This window comes from Mytilus galloprovincialis, chromosome 2, assembly GCF_965363235.1.
Source record: "Mytilus galloprovincialis chromosome 2, xbMytGall1.hap1.1, whole genome shotgun sequence".
NCBI classification, from domain to species: Eukaryota; Metazoa; Mollusca; class Bivalvia; order Mytilida; family Mytilidae; genus Mytilus; species Mytilus galloprovincialis.
This window is the reverse complement of record NC_134839.1, coordinates 107,259,797-107,281,717: the sequence shown is the minus strand read 5'-3', so window position 1 is coordinate 107,281,717 and position 21,921 is coordinate 107,259,797. Positions and strand designations below refer to the sequence as shown.

Sequence of the window (21,921 nt, the reverse complement as noted above, 5' to 3'; positions counted from 1 at the left end):
TATTTTGACTTCAAATAATACACAAAATTAACAACTGTTGGTATGTCAGTTTTGCAGACTGAGGAACGCTAATCTTCATAACAAAATTGATAAATATATTGTATATTAACACCCATCGTCATAATGATTAATGAATTTAGTTGATCAATACCTCGTAATGATATATCTTACAATGATAACCTTTTGTCATCAAAAATAATTTTCTTAGTATATGCATAAATGGAGGTAGTCATTTAAAGATTTGTTTTCTATAAAAAAATATTTTTATTGCACTATTCTTTGCAGTAATGACAAATTACTCGACCAACAGCAGTATCTTGTCAAATTAGTCACTAAATAACCAGGGAATTTCTCCTGTGAATTCATATCGATAAGTGGTAAGTTAGTTTTACAACTCATAGTTAATACAAACATTTAATTTTTGCAAACCATATTGTCACATGATTATTGTAAGTGTACAGATTTGTCCGATTTTGTTTCTAAAAATTAGAACTTTGTGATCATTGATCTTTACCTTTTGAAAAAAAAATGTTACAGCTGGTTGATCAGTTGTTCAGATAAATTCATGCGTTTTATTGACTGTTCTCATCAACAGCTAAACTTATGTTAAATATTGTAAGTGGTAAGTCTCGACATTCTAATTGCACATTCATTTCATTAAGTATGCATATATGAGTTTAGAGACAACGACTGTGCATTTGTTTTCAGTCAGCATTCTGTTTTAGTTTATTACCACGTGTTCAGATACATTATGAAATTTTACAAAAGGTTCCTATACATGAAAGTAGTTTACATCTAGCTTCAAAATGTATTCATGATCATATGTATATTTTTAAATCATTTAAAAATTATCATTTTATTAAAAGGATGATCGACTCTGAATATTGTGAAGGATAATTATTTACTTCTGGTGTGTCTTATCGTTCTGGCTTAAAACTTCACTAGTAATGTTGTGGCCCTTTATGACTTAAGTCATTTAATACTCCTTTTTATACATGGTTACTAGGGTGGAGAGTTGTCTCATTGCCACTCATACTTCATCCTCTTATTTATGAATACTTGCTTGCTAGAAAAGTTGTAACGTCCATTTCCCAAATTATAATCCATAACTGGAAGACCTACTACAGGCGGTGACGCATCAAAATAAACAACTGTGGTATCTCCTTTAGTATTACCCATAGTATCAATAGCTCGAACCCAAAACATTTGTGAAAATCCGTCTTCACTACTTGGTAATGTCAATGTTGTGCTCTCTGATAATTCTCGGTCCGTCCATTTCAAATTAGAAACATCTGCTGTAGGTGATTGGTATGCAAACTCAAACTTTACTATACCATTAATGTTGTCAATTCCATTTCTATTCATTTTGCCTTCATAATCATCAAACTTGTTCTCAATGTTCTTGTAGTCGACTCTCCGACCACCATCAGTTAATCGCGGCTCATATGCACTAATTGGACTGAGAAAATGGCCGTCTGCATGTACAGTATTAATGAAATGGTCTTTCCAAGATATCTGTACAGTGTTACCACCATTAGTTTGCCATGCATAACTGGTTGACGACGAGGCAGTAGTACAGTACATTGGGTTTTCGTTTTGTGTTGTTACTGCTGATGTTTTATCGAATAAAACAAATCTTCGTGCGTATCGTGTATTATTTGCTCTATCACTGACTTCCAGAATACACGAATACACTCCAGGTTCGTTTGGTGTAAATGTTGGATACTGAATAGGGTTGGTGACGTTCACTTCTTCAATAAAAATTGGGATGGGATTATCTATTGATGTAATCAATGGTTCCCTTAGATTCTGAAAGTCTAGGCTAAATTCCATTTTCCACACCTCAAATGAATATCTCATGACTCCAGACAATTCATCGAACCATCCATCCCAACTTGGACTTAAACTAAGCTGATATAAAGAATATTTATATTAGTACTTTTCTATGTTGCATTACCGTTAAATAAAACATGAAGCAAATACATGTTTTTATCCTGCAATTAACCATCTATTGTACAACAGGTATACAAATACAATTTTCCTTTATGTGTCCTTAAATAAAATAAAGTCTCCTGTTACCCCACCTCCATGTTGAGCAACCGATAATATAAATATTTCTCATTACTAACCAGTTCATTTTGGGGACCTCTTCGCGGTCCGCGTTTCAACTATGTCGATTTCTTTGAGAAATAAGAGACAATGATTTAGATTTTGATAACTGAATTTTCAAGTGATTGGAGGATTTTCAGCATAAACACAGTATATGTACATTGTCGGAAATTATAAAATGGATTTGTACTCGATGCGAAAAAGGAGAAAAGCTCGGCAGAGTGTCGCTTTCGTCCTGTTTCTTAAGCTCATGCAAATAAATGTTCCGACAACATACATATATTGTATACTTACATTGAAGCTTTATACACAAGACCTTTAGAGTATATTATATGTCTGTAATATACTAGCGAAAGAATTTTAGTAGTTTTGATAGTAGCATATTTTGACAAATTATAACAAAATATCATTATGTCTTGTTTAGAAGTTATTATTTTTATAAGATATTTGTTTTTGTAATTCAGTACTGTTCGTTCATTCAAGATAATTGTAGTATCTTTACAGTATTTGGTTATTATTAACATGTAAATAACTAGTTATTTGGTAAAAATGAACTGACATTCTCTTCAATGTCTGCAAATTGGTCTGTACAATCATAAATTTACAGATGCAGAGGAGTATCAACATCGACTCAAATACTAACAAGTAATACTCGTAACTTATTTAAGAGAACATTAGTTGATTTTAGTCTCTGATGCATGTTTTTTTATTATTATTATTAATTGTGTTGGCTTTTAATTAATTGTCAGTAACTGCGAGTACTCTCAAATCGTAAATTCTTGTTTATTTGCCCTGTTTGTAATGATTTATTTGTTTTTTAATGTTAACATGGATCTTGACTAAATACCAGCTTTTATTATTTAGAATTACTACAATTTTTCACTTCTTCTTACTATAAACATTAATATTATTTCATCTCTGCGTAAATACTGTTCTGGCACTTGTACAAGAAGTTTTATCTAGCACCAATTGTATAGTTTTATTGTTGATATTCACCTCATATTACTAAGTGTTAGACTAATTTCATTGATATACAAGAAATGTCTTGGTATTCCAAAACGGAAGATTATACACGCAGAAGAAGAAGTATACTTAACAACTAAATTATTTTCATTTACCTGTGTATAATTAGTCGGAGATTACTCTGGCGTCCAACGGCTGTTTTGCCAGACAAGCTGGGGCCGTGGGACGTCAGAGCTCGTCCCATATCAAAAAGTGGATATTTGCCCACCCACAATAGATGCGCTGCTTCGTCGATTCTGGTGCCGACTGAAGGCCTTGGAATTATATAAATTGGGCATCAATCTGTCCATTTTTCATTTATCTCTTCATTTATGTAAGTTTCACCTACCTGCCAACCTTTATTTTTCCATATTTTAACAGTTTTCACAGAGACCCATCGATTTCGGCATTTTGACTTTCACTTTCAAATGGACGTCAAGTTACGAGAGAGTTCGTGGCATCGAGACTCAAATATGCAAATATTTGTATTTTTTCGCCTCCTTTATAGGAGAACGATGATTAACATTTAGTAGCCAACCACGATTTTTTACCACCTTTACAGGAGATCGGTATCAAGCATTTAGTTTCGACCACGTAACAATCGGAAGCTTTCGGATATTTAGATAACTAGTATTGTAAATGAAGGAGGTGTTACATCATGGTCATTTGCATAAATCATCACTGTTTTCTCGTGGTCACGTGATAATCTTTGAAAACGAAAATCAAAATGCCGAAATCGATGGGTCCCTGTGAAAACTGTTAAAATATGGAAAAATAAATGAAGAGATAAATGAAAAATGAACAGATTGATGCCAAATTTATATAATTCCAAGGCCTTCAGTTGGCACCAGAAGCGACGAAGCAGCGCATCTATTGTGGGTGGCCAAATATCCACTTTTAGATATGGGACGAGCTCTGACGTCCCACGGCCCCAGCATGTCTGGCAAAACAGCCGTTGGACGTCAGAGTAATCTCGGACTAGTGTATAATATGACGCAGTTTTTTTTTATTTATCAAAAGTGATGCATTTCTAAAATTTGTTTAATATTTCACAACGGTATGATACTTCAACTTTGTTTAAGCCTGTTTATTTACTTTTTACCTTAATTATTTATCCTTAATAATTTTTGTTAACAACATGTATATGTATTTGCATTGAGGTATCACAGATCAAATCTATTAGTTCATTGTGTGTTAATTCGTGTCTTTTGGTCGAGTTAAGCCTTTCAATTGATATTTTATAGTATGTCTTTCTATATTGTCTAAGTCAGAACTCTGATGCACAGTGGTTGTCGTCTGTTTATGTAGTTCATACGTGTTTCTCGTTTCTCGTTTTTTATAGATTAGACCGTTGGTTTTCCCATTTAATTGGTTTTACACAAGTAATTTATGGACTTTTATAGATTGCTGTTCGGTGTGAGCCAAGGCTCCGTGTTGAAGACCGTAAATGGACGTTCAATGGTTAACTTTTATAAATTGTTACTTGAATGGAGAGTTGTCTCATTGGCACTCATACCACATCTTACTATATCTATAAAGTATTGTTTCAGTAAAATTTACGTACCAATGATGGTCAATATGCCTTTAATAATCAGTTTAGAAACAATTCTTGGTCTAAGTTGTATATATACTAAGGGTAGCAAGTTCATAAATTTACTGTTGAGTTTGGATTTCAAAAATAAAAGGTAGAATGAACCCCAAAAGAGGTATTTTTGCAAAATACCGAATTTCAAAGTACATTGATAGAAGAAATAGAACATTATTCAAGAAAGAAAAAAAAATTATTTCCGTATTATATCAACCTTTTTATAAAGATAATCGATCACTTCTTAAGTTGCAAAACAATGGTAAAGGATAAAAAAAAAACCAGGAAAAAAGACAAATAACAGTTTACAAATAAAAGGCTCTTAAGGGCCTGATATCGCTTAACTGCAATTTTAGCTAAAGGAATGTGACTTGCTGACCAAGTTTTTTATTTATACTTTTCTCTTTCTGTAATGATATTAAAGATAAAACATAACCCACAACTAAAACTTCCTAAAAATAAACTAATTTTGGACTGTAACCTAATCATAAGTTGTCCTAATAATCTGAAGATTACTAGACTGGTAGATCAGATATCGTTCAACACTGCTACCTGTGTCAGTTTTGCTCTAAATGCTTTGTTTTTTAAATGTAAAAAAAGACTTCATTTGAGTACTTTGTTTTATTTTTAGAAACTGCTGCCAATGAGTGGATCAAATCTCCGAATACAATCTATAAGCAAGATAACTTAAGGAATATTTAATTAAATTTTTAGGTATTTGACATGTATTTTCAAAGAAGAAGATTTTTGTGAAAAGTAATTAATCTTTCACAATAAATGTAAAAAAAAATAAAAGTTGCTAGTAAAATAAATCCTAAAAGATTACATTGACTGTTTTGATCATTTGATTTATGATTAGATCCCACTTAGCTGAAGAGTTTTGCCGTTCATACTTTTTGTCTATCTATTATATCATTAAAGATAATAACTAAACACAGTAAACTATTTCGAACAGTATCCCTTCAATAGAAGGTCGTATCGGTCTGTAAATTTCATAGCAGATGGATTTTGACTACCTCGTTAATTAAGCTCCATGTCACTTTTGCTCTTACGGCAATAACTTTTGTACCATAAGAAAAACAACTGCATTTGACCCCATTGCTCTATTTTCAGTCATGGCGGCCATGATTCTTAATGAATACAAAAGTTCAGATATAATTTATAAACAAAATACCATATGAAATATTTTGTTGAATTTTGAAGGTATTTGGTCTAGTAGTTTTAGACGTCAAGTTTTGGCATAAGTTCAAATTGTATATGTCGGGCCCGTTGAGCTAAATAAAAACTTTATGGAAAAATAAAATAATAGGCATCAGGAATTGAACACAATAAAACCCGGTTTATTTCTGGTACTTCAAGCGGAAAAGCAGTACTTAAGGTGGTATCTAACACTACAGGAGATAACTCTGTAAAAATCAGCTAAACGTTTTAATCACGTTGTTTTGTTAAGGAAATATTAAGCATCTCAATGATCAAAATTGGTGTTTGTCAAACTGCTATATAACAAACCAAATTTTTCTGATAAAGTGGTTGGTTCAAATTTTTTGAAATTTTGAATTTTTTCTTTAAGGGTCAAGGTAAATATTTCTTCAACATTTTATGAAAATTAAACGAGCCAAACTAATTTTAGTCAAGGTATGGGTACCACCTTAAAGTACAACACTTCTGAAAACCAAACAGTTACGTCTGTAATAAATACCTGTGTTATATCTTCTGAGAGATGTAATGGCTGTTTATCGGAACATGGTACGCCTTCTTCAGTGCAATGGATAGGGCTCACGAAGTCAAATCTAAATTCAATTATATTAGACGTAGTTTTTTCACTGTAATACTGTGGAGCATAGGTCTGACTTGTATCCAGGTTACGAAGGACTCTGAATCCTCCTGCTGTTGCACTGAATGTTAAAACAAATCTGAAATAAAAAATAATAATATTAAGCAGATCAGGTATTTGATCGTGTTGTTTGATCAGGATATCTGTAACGAGGCAAGATATCATGAAATTATGTATGGTTCTTATCTCTCATATTGGATAAACATCAAATATGATCACAAATTCTAGCAAAGCTTTCTGAAATTTTTTCAATAAAACAGTAGCTTATGTAGATAACAATGTAATTTTCCAATATTTTATGTACCATGGGCATGTTGTTGTTGTTATTGGTTTTGGTCGGCGGCTTACTTGTGTAGTAATTGCGCCTTAAATTCATATAATATAAATAGTATGTATATATACTTTCAGTCCTTACTTTATTTTAAGTATTACGTTTTGGCGAGTAATTATATGAAACTTTGACGAATATGGTTGACTAAGTTACAAAGAAGTATTTATATGTAGAGAGAAGAAACATAACAGAAGGTACATGTAATGAAAAAGAGAGCAAATGATAGTTCCTTATGAAATGTACATTATTATTTGATAGGTATCATAAAATTGTTTGGAAATCTTATCTGGTTATTCACCTGTGTGTCGTCTGTGATATACTTATAAAAAAAAGTATATTTAGAAACATATAACAAAACATGTGCTAGTTAAATGCTACCAATGTAAGAATGTCTCCCACGATTGATGTAGCAAATAAAGAATCCTTGAGTAAGGATTGGTTGTAGTTTTTCCTTTTCCATAACGGCAAGTTGCGTCAATTTTTCCAAATAAATTTCCAAAGACATACTGGTATTGACTGATTCCTCCTTCCCTGACGAGAAAAAAAAACACTTCTGTCAATGAATGAGGAATCACCCCTACCTACACCTTTAATCGCCTATTTAGGTATATATATATATATATATATATATATATATATATATATATATATATATATATATATATATATATATATATATATATATAACAAGTCAAAAAGGGTACAACATCACCATTAAATAACTATAAAATATACAAATATTAGATATTTCGGATAACAGATATCCTTTTTCAATAATAGCACGATGTCAAATGAATCATGTCAATATATTCAAACTGAGATACTTTTTCTAAATCTTGAATTTATACAATTTAAGCGAACACCACAGACGCTGATACAATTTGAAATTTCCAAACACGGCGCAAAGATTACTAAGATATGCCAAATGAAAATAGTTATTTTCGTTGTGAACTGGCACAACTCTAGATTTCCAAAGGTTGTGACAGTTGAGATGTTATAACTGCATTGAGGGCAGTCCTCAAACAAAAAGATCAAAAATGTCCTAACCGATCCAGGATGGTATAAATTAGACAACGGTAGGGCAATTACAACAGAAACTACATATTTAAGCCTCCCAAACGAATGGCAGTCTAATAATGATTGAAAAAATAAGTTTTATATAATGAGGTAAAATAATTGAACGTGGCAACGTACTTATACATCATCCCGAATCAATGGAAACCTGTAATTTAAACTGTTATTTTTTAAAATAATTTCGAACTGTTAAGCCAGTACTAAATCCGGCGTTGTTTGAAACAGGTGGTCACAGGAAAATGAAGGACTCGTTCTATGTTTTTTCATTTATGCCCTCTGGGGAAACTGTCCGTAACTTTCTTATCCAAAATCTTTCCCGAGCGACTCTGTCGACCTTCGACCAACCCTCGTTGTGGTCTATGATTGTGATGGTAAGGTTTTTGAGATCAGCTTGTGTGTGTCCAGGTGATCTCAAATGACGACTCACGGGTAGGTCGGGCTTGCAAGTGTAGTCACTTCGATGACCATTCATGCGTTTGTTAAATGGCTGCTCTGTCTCGCCAACATACTGCATGCCACATCGACACTGAAGGAGGTATACAACATTCTGGGTTTTGCAAGTTACATTGCAATATATAGTGTACACAGACCCAGTCGAGTGGCAAGTGAATGTTTGAGTATTCAGTATTTGTTGACAAGTCAGGCAACGTCTGTTACCACATGACTTGCACCATCCTGCAATTGAACAGCTTTTATTTGAGGAGACGTCAGCTCTAACAAATAAGTCTTTCAGACTTGCTGGTCTCCGAAAAGCTAAGACAGGAGGATTGGGAAAGATCTTGGATAATTTAGGGTGTTTGGCAATAGTTTGCCAATTGGCTCGGATCAAACGTGAAAGGTTATTAAAGGCTGGATTGTATGTAAGAACAAACGGGACTATTTTGCTGCGCTTCTTCCGTTTGTACTGTAAGAGGTCATTGCGGCTGTTATTGTTAGCGCGCGCAAACCCCTTATCTATGTCCAATTTCTTATAACCTCGTTTTGTCAAAAATCCGCGAAGTTCCTGTAACCGTTTCGTGACAGCCTCCTCAGAGGAGCAAATCCGCTTGACTCTGAGAGCTTGACTGTACGGGATACTTTTTGTACAGTGTTTGGGGTGACAGCTTTGGGGAGAAAGGTATTGATGTTTATCTGTGGGTTTACAATAGAGGTCTGTTGATATGACACCGTCCTTTATAGATGTGGTTGTGTCTAAGAAAGATATCTTAGAGTCGGAAATTTCATACGTAAATTTAATTGAATGGTGGGCATTGTTTGCATGTCTGATGAAATCATCCAGTTTTTGTTGAGATTCAATCCATTTCATGTCAACATCATCAATGAAACGGAACCAAGACAAAGGTTTGGATAAAGATGCTGCAATAATTTGTTTTTCTAATCTGCCCATGAAAATATTGGCGTAAGACGGTGCCATTTTCGTCCCCATCGCTGTCCCGTTAATTTGAAGGTAATGATCACCATTAAAGGTGAAATTGTTGCATTTCAGGACTAGAGTTAGTAGCTGGACTAAACATTCAGTAGGTGGTTCTAAAATGTTGCGAGAGTCCCATATTTCCCTACAAGATTGTATGCCGTCATCATGAGGTATGTTGGTATACAATGAGGTGACATCTAAAGTGACAAGGAGGGTTTCCGGAGGAAGAGGGTTCATGGATTCCATTTTACGAAGATAATCTGTAGTGTCTTGAATGTGGGAAGGAAGATTTTCTACATGAGATCTTAAATGAAAATCGACGAATTCCGAGATTTTCTCAGTCGGATGGCCGTTTGCGGATACAATGGGTCTACCAGGGTTGTTAACCTTGTGTATTTTGGGAAGAAGATACAATCGACCAGGCTTGGCATTCTCTGGCTTTAAATAACCAATTGTATCCTCATCTATGTGACCGTCATTGTACATGGTTTGTAACGCAGTGATAATTTTGGAGCTAAACTCGGAAGTAGGGTCATAGTCTAGCTTCTTATAAAATCTCTCATCAGAGAGCTGACGCACTGCTTCCGCGATGTAGTTAGCTTTGTCCATTATCACAACGGCACTGCCCTTGTCTGCTGGTTTTATCACAATATCATCTCGGTTTCTCAGCGATTGTATGGCTTTTTTCTCGTCAGGAGAGGTGTTGTAAAATGACGAGTACTTGTTGCTAGCTAGATGAACAACATCCGATTTGATTTTGTCGATAACATCTTCCAATGTAGCAGATTTACTAGGTTTTGGAATCCATGAACTCTTCTTTTTAAAATGCGGAATTATGATTTCTTCCTCCGAGTCAGACGTGTCTGTGTCTTCCTCATTATCCACCTCTTTATCCTTGTTACCAAAATATTCTTTGATTCTGAGGGTTCTAGCAAAGTTATCAAGGTCATCTCCCAGTTTCATATTATCTATGCTATTGGGAGTAGGGCAAAAATTCAAACCCTTGGACAAGACTTTAGTTTCGTCCTCAGATAAAGAGACTGAGGATAAATTGACAACCGTGTTGTTGGGATCCATCGGAACTCGAATTTTTCTTTTAAATCTACGATTTCGAGGCTTTTTCTTAGATTTTGTAGAGGGTCTAATTGAAGGGTGGTTAATTTGCACACCATCACGTTTAAATTTGTTGATCTGTTTGACGTGGAGCTTATGTGATTCAATATGGTTGATATCACCAAGACGTACTTGAATTTCGTCAAGTTCAGGATCAGACAAATGTTCACGGGATCGGCAGTGCAAATTATCACGTAGTTTAAATAAATAATTTACTTGATGAATTGCTTCTAGGCGTAAAAGATCCATCAGACGAAAAGAACTGTTGTATAAAATGTTGTTCCATCTGTGAAAAAATCTGTTCGACTTTTCTCCTGTTGTAAGTGGGGAGGCCTTTAAAATTAGTCCTTTCGGAATAATTCCTTGATTAATGTAGGTTTCTAAATTTGAGATGTGATGCTCTGTTTTGATAATTTTGATAGTAGAAGATCTTAATTTCTTAAAATAAAATTGAAAATGCATGATGGAATATGCAGTAAGAAAATCGGATCGGGTGAACACACTCGATGCAGACTACCAAAAAGGTAAAAATATAAAATGACTGAATAAATAGTCAACGATCAATCTTACAGGGCGATGGATCATGTAATATGATTCTGTACACTACAAAATATAATATATAACAAGTCAAAAAGGGTACAACATCACCATTAAATAACTATAAAATATACAAATATTAGATATTTCGGATAACAGATATCCTTTTTCAATAATAGCACGATGTCAAATGAATCATGTCAATATATTCAAACTGAGATACTTTTTCTAAATCTTGAATTTATACAATTTAAGCGAACACCACAGACGCTGATACAATTTGAAATTTCCAAACACGGCGCAAAGATTACTAAGATATGCCAAATGAAAATAGTTATTTTCGTTGTGAACTGGCACAACTCTAGATTTCCAAAGGTTGTGACAGTTGAGATGTTATAACTGCATTGAGGGCAGTCCTCAAACAAAAAGATCAAAAATGTCCTAACCGATCCAGGATGGTATAAATTAGACAACGGTAGGGCAATTACAACAGAAACTACATATTTAAGCCTCCCAAACGAATGGCAGTCTAATAATGATTGAAAAAATAAGTTTTATATAATGAGGTAAAATAATTGAACGTGGCAACGTACTTATACATCATCCCGAATCAATGGAAACCTGTAATTTAAACTGTTATTTTTTAAAATAATTTCGAACTGTTAAGCCAGTACTAAATCCGGCGTTGTTTGAAACAGGTGGTCACAGGAAAATGAAGGACTCGTTCTATGTTTTTTCATTTATGCCCTCTGGGGAAACTGTCCGTAACTTTCTTATCCAAAATCTTTCCCGAGCGACTCTGTCGACCTTCGACCAACCCTCGTTGTGGTCTATGATTGTGATGGTAAGGTTTTTGAGATCAGCTTGTGTGTGTCCAGGTGATCTCAAATGACACAATCCAGCCTTTAATAACCTTTCACGTTTGATCCGAGCCAATTGGCAAACTATTGCCAAACACCCTAAATTATCCAAGATCTTTCCCAATCCTCCTGTCTTAGCTTTTCGGAGACCAGCAAGTCTGAAAGACTTATTTGTTAGAGCTGACGTCTCCTCAAATAAAAGCTGTTCAATTGCAGGATGGTGCAAGTCATGTGGTAACAGACGTTGCCTGACTTGTCAACAAATACTGAATACTCAAACATTCACTTGCCACTCGACTGGGTCTGTGTACACTATATATTGCAATGTAACTTGCAAAACCCAGAATGTTGTATACCTCCTTCAGTGTCGATGTGGCATGCAGTATGTTGGCGAGACAGAGCAGCCATTTAACAAACGCATGAATGGTCATCGAAGTGACTACACTTGCAAGCCCGACCTACCCGTGAGTCGTCATTTGAGATCACCTGGACACACACAAGCTGATCTCAAAAACCTTACCATCACAATCATAGACCACAACGAGGGTTGGTCGAAGGTCGACAGAGTCGCTCGGGAAAGATTTTGGATAAGAAAGTTACGGACAGTTTCCCCAGAGGGCATAAATGAAAAAACATAGAACGAGTCCTTCATTTTCCTGTGACCACCTGTTTCAAACAACGCCGGATTTAGTACTGGCTTAACAGTTCGAAATTATTTTAAAAAATAACAGTTTAAATTACAGGTTTCCATTGATTCGGGATGATGTATAAGTACGTTGCCACGTTCAATTATTTTACCTCATTATATAAAACTTATTTTTTCAATCATTATTAGACTGCCATTCGTTTGGGAGGCTTAAATATGTAGTTTCTGTTGTAATTGCCCTACCGTTGTCTAATTTATACCATCCTGGATCGGTTAGGACATTTTTGATCTTTTTGTTTGAGGACTGCCCTCAATGCAGTTATAACATCTCAACTGTCACAACCTTTGGAAATCTAGAGTTGTGCCAGTTCACAACGAAAATAACTATTTTCATTTGGCATATCTTAGTAATCTTTGCGCCGTGTTTGGAAATTTCAAATTGTATCAGCGTCTGTGGTGTTCGCTTAAATTGTATAAATTCAAGATTTAGAAAAAGTATCTCAGTTTGAATATATTGACATGATTCATTTGACATCGTGCTATTATTGAAAAAGGATATCTGTTATCCGAAATATCTAATATTTGTATATTTTATAGTTATTTAATGGTGATGTTGTACCCTTTTTGACTTGTTATATATTATATTTTGTAGTGTACAGAATCATATTACATGATCCATCGCCCTGTAAGATTGATCGTTGACTATTTATTCAGTCATTTTATATTTTTACCTTTTTGGTAGTCTGCATCGAGTGTGTTCACCCGATCCGATTTTCTTACTGCATATTCCATCATGCATTTTCAATTTTATTTTAAGAAATTAAGATCTTCTACTATCAAAATTATCAAAACAGAGCATCACATCTCAAATTTAGAAACCTACATTAATCAAGGAATTATTCCGAAAGGACTAATTTTAAAGGCCTCCCCACTTACAACAGGAGAAAAGTCGAACAGATTTTTTCACAGATGGAACAACATTTTATACAACAGTTCTTTTCGTCTGATGGATCTTTTACGCCTAGAAGCAATTCATCAAGTAAATTATTTATTTAAACTACGTGATAATTTGCACTGCCGATCCCGTGAACATTTGTCTGATCCTGAACTTGACGAAATTCAAGTACGTCTTGGTGATATCAACCATATTGAATCACATAAGCTCCACGTCAAACAGATCAACAAATTTAAACGTGATGGTGTGCAAATTAACCACCCTTCAATTAGACCCTCTACAAAATCTAAGAAAAAGCCTCGAAATCGTAGATTTAAAAGAAAAATTCGAGTTCCGATGGATCCCAACAACACGGTTGTCAATTTATCCTCAGTCTCTTTATCTGAGGACGAAACTAAAGTCTTGTCCAAGGGTTTGAATTTTTGCCCTACTCCCAATAGCATAGATAATATGAAACTGGGAGATGACCTTGATAACTTTGCTAGAACCCTCAGAATCAAAGAATATTTTGGTAACAAGGATAAAGAGGTGGATAATGAGGAAGACACAGACACGTCTGACTCGGAGGAAGAAATCATAATTCCGCATTTTAAAAAGAAGAGTTCATGGATTCCAAAACCTAGTAAATCTGCTACATTGGAAGATGTTATCGACAAAATCAAATCGGATGTTGTTCATCTAGCTAGCAACAAGTACTCGTCATTTTACAACACCTCTCCTGACGAGAAAAAAGCCATACAATCGCTGAGAAACCGAGATGATATTGTGATAAAACCAGCAGACAAGGGCAGTGCCGTTGTGATAATGGACAAAGCTAACTACATCGCGGAAGCAGTGCGTCAGCTCTCTGATGAGAGATTTTATAAGAAGCTAGACTATGACCCTACTTCCGAGTTTAGCTCCAAAATTATCACTGCGTTACAAACCATGTACAATGACGGTCACATAGATGAGGATACAATTGGTTATTTAAAGCCAGAGAATGCCAAGCCTGGTCGATTGTATCTTCTTCCCAAAATACACAAGGTTAACAACCCTGGTAGACCCATTGTATCCGCAAACGGCCATCCGACTGAGAAAATCTCGGAATTCGTCGATTTTCATTTAAGATCTCATGTAGAAAATCTTCCTTCCCACATTCAAGACACTACAGATTATCTTCGTAAAATGGAATCCATGAACCCTCTTCCTCCGGAAACCCTCCTTGTCACTTTAGATGTCACCTCATTGTATACCAACATACCTCATGATGACGGCATACAATCTTGTAGGGAAATATGGGACTCTCGCAACATTTTAGAACCACCTACTGAATGTTTAGTCCAGCTACTAACTCTAGTCCTGAAATGCAACAATTTCACCTTTAATGGTGATCATTACCTTCAAATTAACGGGACAGCGATGGGGACGAAAATGGCACCGTCTTACGCCAATATTTTCATGGGCAGATTAGAAAAACAAATTATTGCAGCATCTTTATCCAAACCTTTGTCTTGGTTCCGTTTCATTGATGATGTTGACATGAAATGGATTGAATCTCAACAAAAACTGGATGATTTCATCAGACATGCAAACAATGCCCACCATTCAATTAAATTTACGTATGAAATTTCCGACTCTAAGATATCTTTCTTAGACACAACCACATCTATAAAGGACGGTGTCATATCAACAGACCTCTATTGTAAACCCACAGATAAACATCAATACCTTTCTCCCCAAAGCTGTCACCCCAAACACTGTACAAAAAGTATCCCGTACAGTCAAGCTCTCAGAGTCAAGCGGATTTGCTCCTCTGAGGAGGCTGTCACGAAACGGTTACAGGAACTTCGCGGATTTTTGACAAAACGAGGTTATAAGAAATTGGACATAGATAAGGGGTTTGCGCGCGCTAACAATAACAGCCGCAATGACCTCTTACAGTACAAACGGAAGAAGCGCAGCAAAATAGTCCCGTTTGTTCTTACATACAATCCAGCCTTTAATAACCTTTCACGTTTGATCCGAGCCAATTGGCAAACTATTGCCAAACACCCTAAATTATCCAAGATCTTTCCCAATCCTCCTGTCTTAGCTTTTCGGAGACCAGCAAGTCTGAAAGACTTATTTGTTAGAGCTGACGTCTCCTCAAATAAAAGCTGTTCAATTGCAGGATGGTGCAAGTCATGTGGTAACAGACGTTGCCTGACTTGTCAACAAATACTGAATACTCAAACATTCACTTGCCACTCGACTGGGTCTGTGTACACTATATATTGCAATGTAACTTGCAAAACCCAGAATGTTGTATACCTCCTTCAGTGTCGATGTGGCATGCAGTATGTTGGCGAGACAGAGCAGCCATTTAACAAACGCATGAATGGTCATCGAAGTGACTACACTTGCAAGCCCGACCTACCCGTGAGTCGTCATTTGAGATCACCTGGACACACACAAGCTGATCTCAAAAACCTTACCATCACAATCATAGACCACAACGAGGGTTGGTCGAAGGTCGACAGAGTCGCTCGGGAAAGATTTTGGATAAGAAAGTTACGGACAGTTTCCCCAGAGGGCATAAATGAAAAAACATAGAACGAGTCCTTCATTTTCCTGTGACCACCTGTTTCAAACAACGCCGGATTTAGTACTGGCTTAACAGTTCGAAATTATTTTAAAAAATAACAGTTTAAATTACAGGTTTCCATTGATTCGGGATGATGTATAAGTACGTTGCCACGTTCAATTATTTTACCTCATTATATAAAACTTATTTTTTCAATCATTATTAGACTGCCATTCGTTTGGGAGGCTTAAATATGTAGTTTCTGTTGTAATTGCCCTACCGTTGTCTAATTTATACCATCCTGGATCGGTTAGGACATTTTTGATCTTTTTGTTTGAGGACTGCCCTCAATGCAGTTATAACATCTCAACTGTCACAACCTTTGGAAATCTAGAGTTGTGCCAGTTCACAACGAAAATAACTATTTTCATTTGGCATATCTTAGTAATCTTTGCGCCGTGTTTGGAAATTTCAAATTGTATCAGCGTCTGTGGTGTTCGCTTAAATTGTATAAATTCAAGATTTAGAAAAAGTATCTCAGTTTGAATATATTGACATGATTCATTTGACATCGTGCTATTATTGAAAAAGGATATCTGTTATCCGAAATATCTAATATTTGTATATTTTATAGTTATTTAATGGTGATGTTGTACCCTTTTTGACTTGTTATATATTATATTTTGTAGTGTACAGAATCATATTACATGATCCATCGCCCTGTAAGATTGATCGTTGACTATTTATTCAGTCATTTTATATTTTTACCTTTTTGGTAGTCTGCATCGAGTGTGTTCACCCGATCCGATTTTCTTACTGCATATTCCATCATGCATTTTCAATTTTATTTTAAGAAATTAAGATCTTCTACTATCAAAATTATCAAAACAGAGCATCACATCTCAAATTTAGAAACCTACATTAATCAAGGAATTATTCCGAAAGGACTAATTTTAAAGGCCTCCCCACTTACAACAGGAGAAAAGTCGAACAGATTTTTTCACAGATGGAACAACATTTTATACAACAGTTCTTTTCGTCTGATGGATCTTTTACGCCTAGAAGCAATTCATCAAGTAAATTATTTATTTAAACTACGTGATAATTTGCACTGCCGATCCCGTGAACATTTGTCTGATCCTGAACTTGACGAAATTCAAGTACGTCTTGGTGATATCAACCATATTGAATCACATAAGCTCCACGTCAAACAGATCAACAAATTTAAACGTGATGGTGTGCAAATTAACCACCCTTCAATTAGACCCTCTACAAAATCTAAGAAAAAGCCTCGAAATCGTAGATTTAAAAGAAAAATTCGAGTTCCGATGGATCCCAACAACACGGTTGTCAATTTATCCTCAGTCTCTTTATCTGAGGACGAAACTAAAGTCTTGTCCAAGGGTTTGAATTTTTGCCCTACTCCCAATAGCATAGATAATATGAAACTGGGAGATGACCTTGATAACTTTGCTAGAACCCTCAGAATCAAAGAATATTTTGGTAACAAGGATAAAGAGGTGGATAATGAGGAAGACACAGACACGTCTGACTCGGAGGAAGAAATCATAATTCCGCATTTTAAAAAGAAGAGTTCATGGATTCCAAAACCTAGTAAATCTGCTACATTGGAAGATGTTATCGACAAAATCAAATCGGATGTTGTTCATCTAGCTAGCAACAAGTACTCGTCATTTTACAACACCTCTCCTGACGAGAAAAAAGCCATACAATCGCTGAGAAACCGAGATGATATTGTGATAAAACCAGCAGACAAGGGCAGTGCCGTTGTGATAATGGACAAAGCTAACTACATCGCGGAAGCAGTGCGTCAGCTCTCTGATGAGAGATTTTATAAGAAGCTAGACTATGACCCTACTTCCGAGTTTAGCTCCAAAATTATCACTGCGTTACAAACCATGTACAATGACGGTCACATAGATGAGGATACAATTGGTTATTTAAAGCCAGAGAATGCCAAGCCTGGTCGATTGTATCTTCTTCCCAAAATACACAAGGTTAACAACCCTGGTAGACCCATTGTATCCGCAAACGGCCATCCGACTGAGAAAATCTCGGAATTCGTCGATTTTCATTTAAGATCTCATGTAGAAAATCTTCCTTCCCACATTCAAGACACTACAGATTATCTTCGTAAAATGGAATCCATGAACCCTCTTCCTCCGGAAACCCTCCTTGTCACTTTAGATGTCACCTCATTGTATACCAACATACCTCATGATGACGGCATACAATCTTGTAGGGAAATATGGGACTCTCGCAACATTTTAGAACCACCTACTGAATGTTTAGTCCAGCTACTAACTCTAGTCCTGAAATGCAACAATTTCACCTTTAATGGTGATCATTACCTTCAAATTAACGGGACAGCGATGGGGACGAAAATGGCACCGTCTTACGCCAATATTTTCATGGGCAGATTAGAAAAACAAATTATTGCAGCATCTTTATCCAAACCTTTGTCTTGGTTCCGTTTCATTGATGATGTTGACATGAAATGGATTGAATCTCAACAAAAACTGGATGATTTCATCAGACATGCAAACAATGCCCACCATTCAATTAAATTTACGTATGAAATTTCCGACTCTAAGATATCTTTCTTAGACACAACCACATCTATAAAGGACGGTGTCATATCAACAGACCTCTATTGTAAACCCACAGATAAACATCAATACCTTTCTCCCCAAAGCTGTCACCCCAAACACTGTACAAAAAGTATCCCGTACAGTCAAGCTCTCAGAGTCAAGCGGATTTGCTCCTCTGAGGAGGCTGTCACGAAACGGTTACAGGAACTTCGCGGATTTTTGACAAAACGAGGTTATAAGAAATTGGACATAGATAAGGGGTTTGCGCGCGCTAACAATAACAGCCGCAATGACCTCTTACAGTACAAACGGAAGAAGCGCAGCAAAATAGTCCCGTTTGTTCTTACATACAATCCAGCCTTTAATAACCTTTCACGTTTGATCCGAGCCAATTGGCAAACTATTGCCAAACACCCTAAATTATCCAAGATCTTTCCCAATCCTCCTGTCTTAGCTTTTCGGAGACCAGCAAGTCTGAAAGACTTATTTGTTAGAGCTGACGTCTCCTCAAATAAAAGCTGTTCAATTGCAGGATGGTGCAAGTCATGTGGTAACAGACGTTGCCTGACTTGTCAACAAATACTGAATACTCAAACATTCACTTGCCACTCGACTGGGTCTGTGTACACTATATATTGCAATGTAACTTGCAAAACCCAGAATGTTGTATACCTCCTTCAGTGTCGATGTGGCATGCAGTATGTTGGCGAGACAGAGCAGCCATTTAACAAACGCATGAATGGTCATCGAAGTGACTACACTTGCAAGCCCGACCTACCCGTGAGTCGTCATTTGAGATCACCTGGACACACACAAGCTGATCTCAAAAACCTTACCATCACAATCATAGACCACAACGAGGGTTGGTCGAAGGTCGACAGAGTCGCTCGGGAAAGATTTTGGATAAGAAAGTTACGGACAGTTTCCCCAGAGGGCATAAATGAAAAAACATAGAACGAGTCCTTCATTTTCCTGTGACCACTTGTTTCAAACAACGCCGGATTTAGTACTGGCTTAACAGTTCGAAATTATTTTAAAAAATAACAGTTTAAATTACAGGTTTCCATTGATTCGGGATGATGTATAAGTACGTTGCCACGTTCAATTATTTTACCTCATTATATAAAACTTATTTTTTCAATCATTATTAGACTGCCATTCGTTTGGGAGGCTTAAATATGTAGTTTCTGTTGTAATTGCCCTACCGTTGTCTAATTTATACCATCCTGGATCGGTTAGGACATTTTTGATCTTTTTGTTTGAGGACTGCCCTCAATGCAGTTATAACATCTCAACTGTCACAACCTTTGGAAATCTAGAGTTGTGCCAGTTCACAACGAAAATAACTATTTTCATTTGGCATATCTTAGTAATCTTTGCGCCGTGTTTGGAAATTTCAAATTGTATCAGCGTCTGTGGTGTTCGCTTAAATTGTATAAATTCAAGATTTAGAAAAAGTATCTCAGTTTGAATATATTGACATGATTCATTTGACATCGTGCTATTATTGAAAAAGGATATCTGTTATCCGAAATATCTAATATTTGTATATTTTATAGTTATTTAATGGTGATGTTGTACCCTTTTTGACTTGTTATATATTATATTTTGTAGTGTACAGAATCATATTACATGATCCATCGCCCTGTAAGATTGATCGTTGACTATTTATTCAGTCATTTTATATATATATATATATATATATATATATATATATATATATATGAACTATATGGATGGAGCAAAAATAGAAAATATGAAAAAATTTGAGACCAGTATATAATTAAAACAATGACATTGTTTGAATTTGTTGTAAGTACAGAGAATGTTTTCGAAACAGAAGTGCTGGGATGTGCATATATATATACAATAATCTGTGTGTGTTTGTCTAACTGACATCCTCTAGTACAAATTTTAGATTTGATCATTTTACTTTCATAGAAAAGGATTTAACTCTTGTTTTTATTCTAAAAATTGTATGAGCGTAATGATTGTTTGTTTATTTTTCTTATTTTCTCTTAATATGACGATAGTTGTCAGTTTATGAAGATCTGAAAAGACATATTGTATTTTCCTTTGTTCTTACTTTCCTTTTAACATATAACGTTAAATAATTAAGATAAATGTTAGTGGCACTTTCATTAAAAAAAAACATAAGCATGTACAACGTTATTCTCTTTACCATTAGTATAAGATTAACTTCTAAGAGGTTTGAGGCATAAAAAGATGAAAATATGCCGCACAGTCCTGTTTGGTGCCACAGGAAAATCACGATCAAAAAAGGAAAATTTAACAATGTGGAACGAAAAATCGTCCCTTTTTGTCGGAAATTTTAGTGTGGAGTCTCCCGTTGAAAACCGAAATATTTAAATCTGGGAAAGGACAGTTATAACTGTTTCAATTTGATTCATTTAAAGTAAGATCCTTTGAGTAAATCTTGGCAGTATATTGAGATAATTTTCGATTATTTAACGAAATAATGTTATCAAGATAACGGTAAGTGTTGTTGAATTAATAAATAAAATGCAATTTAGATTGGTCTTTACTGAGTTTGGTCATAAACTGTGATTCATAACAGTACAAAAACAAGTCTGTTAACTCCACCTTTTTAGTATATTTTATTACAATAGTTTATGATAAGCTATTTGATAGAAGTAAAGGAAATTCTTACAGTTCTGAAAAATTAGTTGTAGAACACTTACTAGAGGCCAAGATAAAACGATATTTTACTGTTACCAATACATAGCAGAGACCTTCAAATTTTCAGAAGAAGCCTTAAGCTGTGATATGGTTATGATATATTGGTTTACTATATGACTCTCTGTGGAGTGCATATACTTGATGTAGACGAATTTAAATTGTAAGCACGTCCGTGTAGTATTCACGGCATACCACCCCACATTGTTGGCTTCTTTGTCGGCTGGTACAAACACATACCGTTTTGAAAGTAATGGAAGTTTATTTCTTATTCTGAAAATAAGCGGATTTTTTACTCATTTACTTCCTAATTATTTTAAAAATTTGAGCCACCAAATAAAAGAAAGGTTTTGAACAATACATATTTACTCCTGTACTTACTGTTATTTCAGACATTCAGAGTACGAATACAATTTTTGTTGGACAACTGTGTTTTCACAGTATTTTCATTGAAGATATTACAAAAGAGAATGCATTTACCTGTCAGCTGAATCAATTCGAATATCATTTGTCCCGTTCTTATTGCAAACTAAAACCTGATTGCTGATCGGTAGGTCACGTGACGGTCCATTGCATTGGTATGTCTTATTCCTCAGTGAACGCTCTG

At 35.3% G+C, this 21,921-nt stretch overlaps 1 protein-coding gene across 1 annotated transcript; it reads right to left on the bottom strand.

The window, feature by feature from the left end:
- Positions 1-1,020: 1,020 nt before the first annotated feature.
- Positions 1,021-21,917, bottom strand: LOC143062597 (uncharacterized). The gene is made up of 3 exons (XM_076234261.1): positions 21,795-21,917; positions 6,396-6,609; positions 1,021-1,911 (listed from the first exon to the last, which is right to left on the bottom strand). The coding sequence occupies exon 3, from the start codon at positions 1,858-1,860 to the stop codon at positions 1,021-1,023; it is 840 nt and encodes a 279-aa protein (XP_076090376.1). The 5' UTR covers positions 1,861-1,911; positions 6,396-6,609; positions 21,795-21,917.
- Between the last annotated feature and the right edge of the window lie 4 nt (positions 21,918-21,921).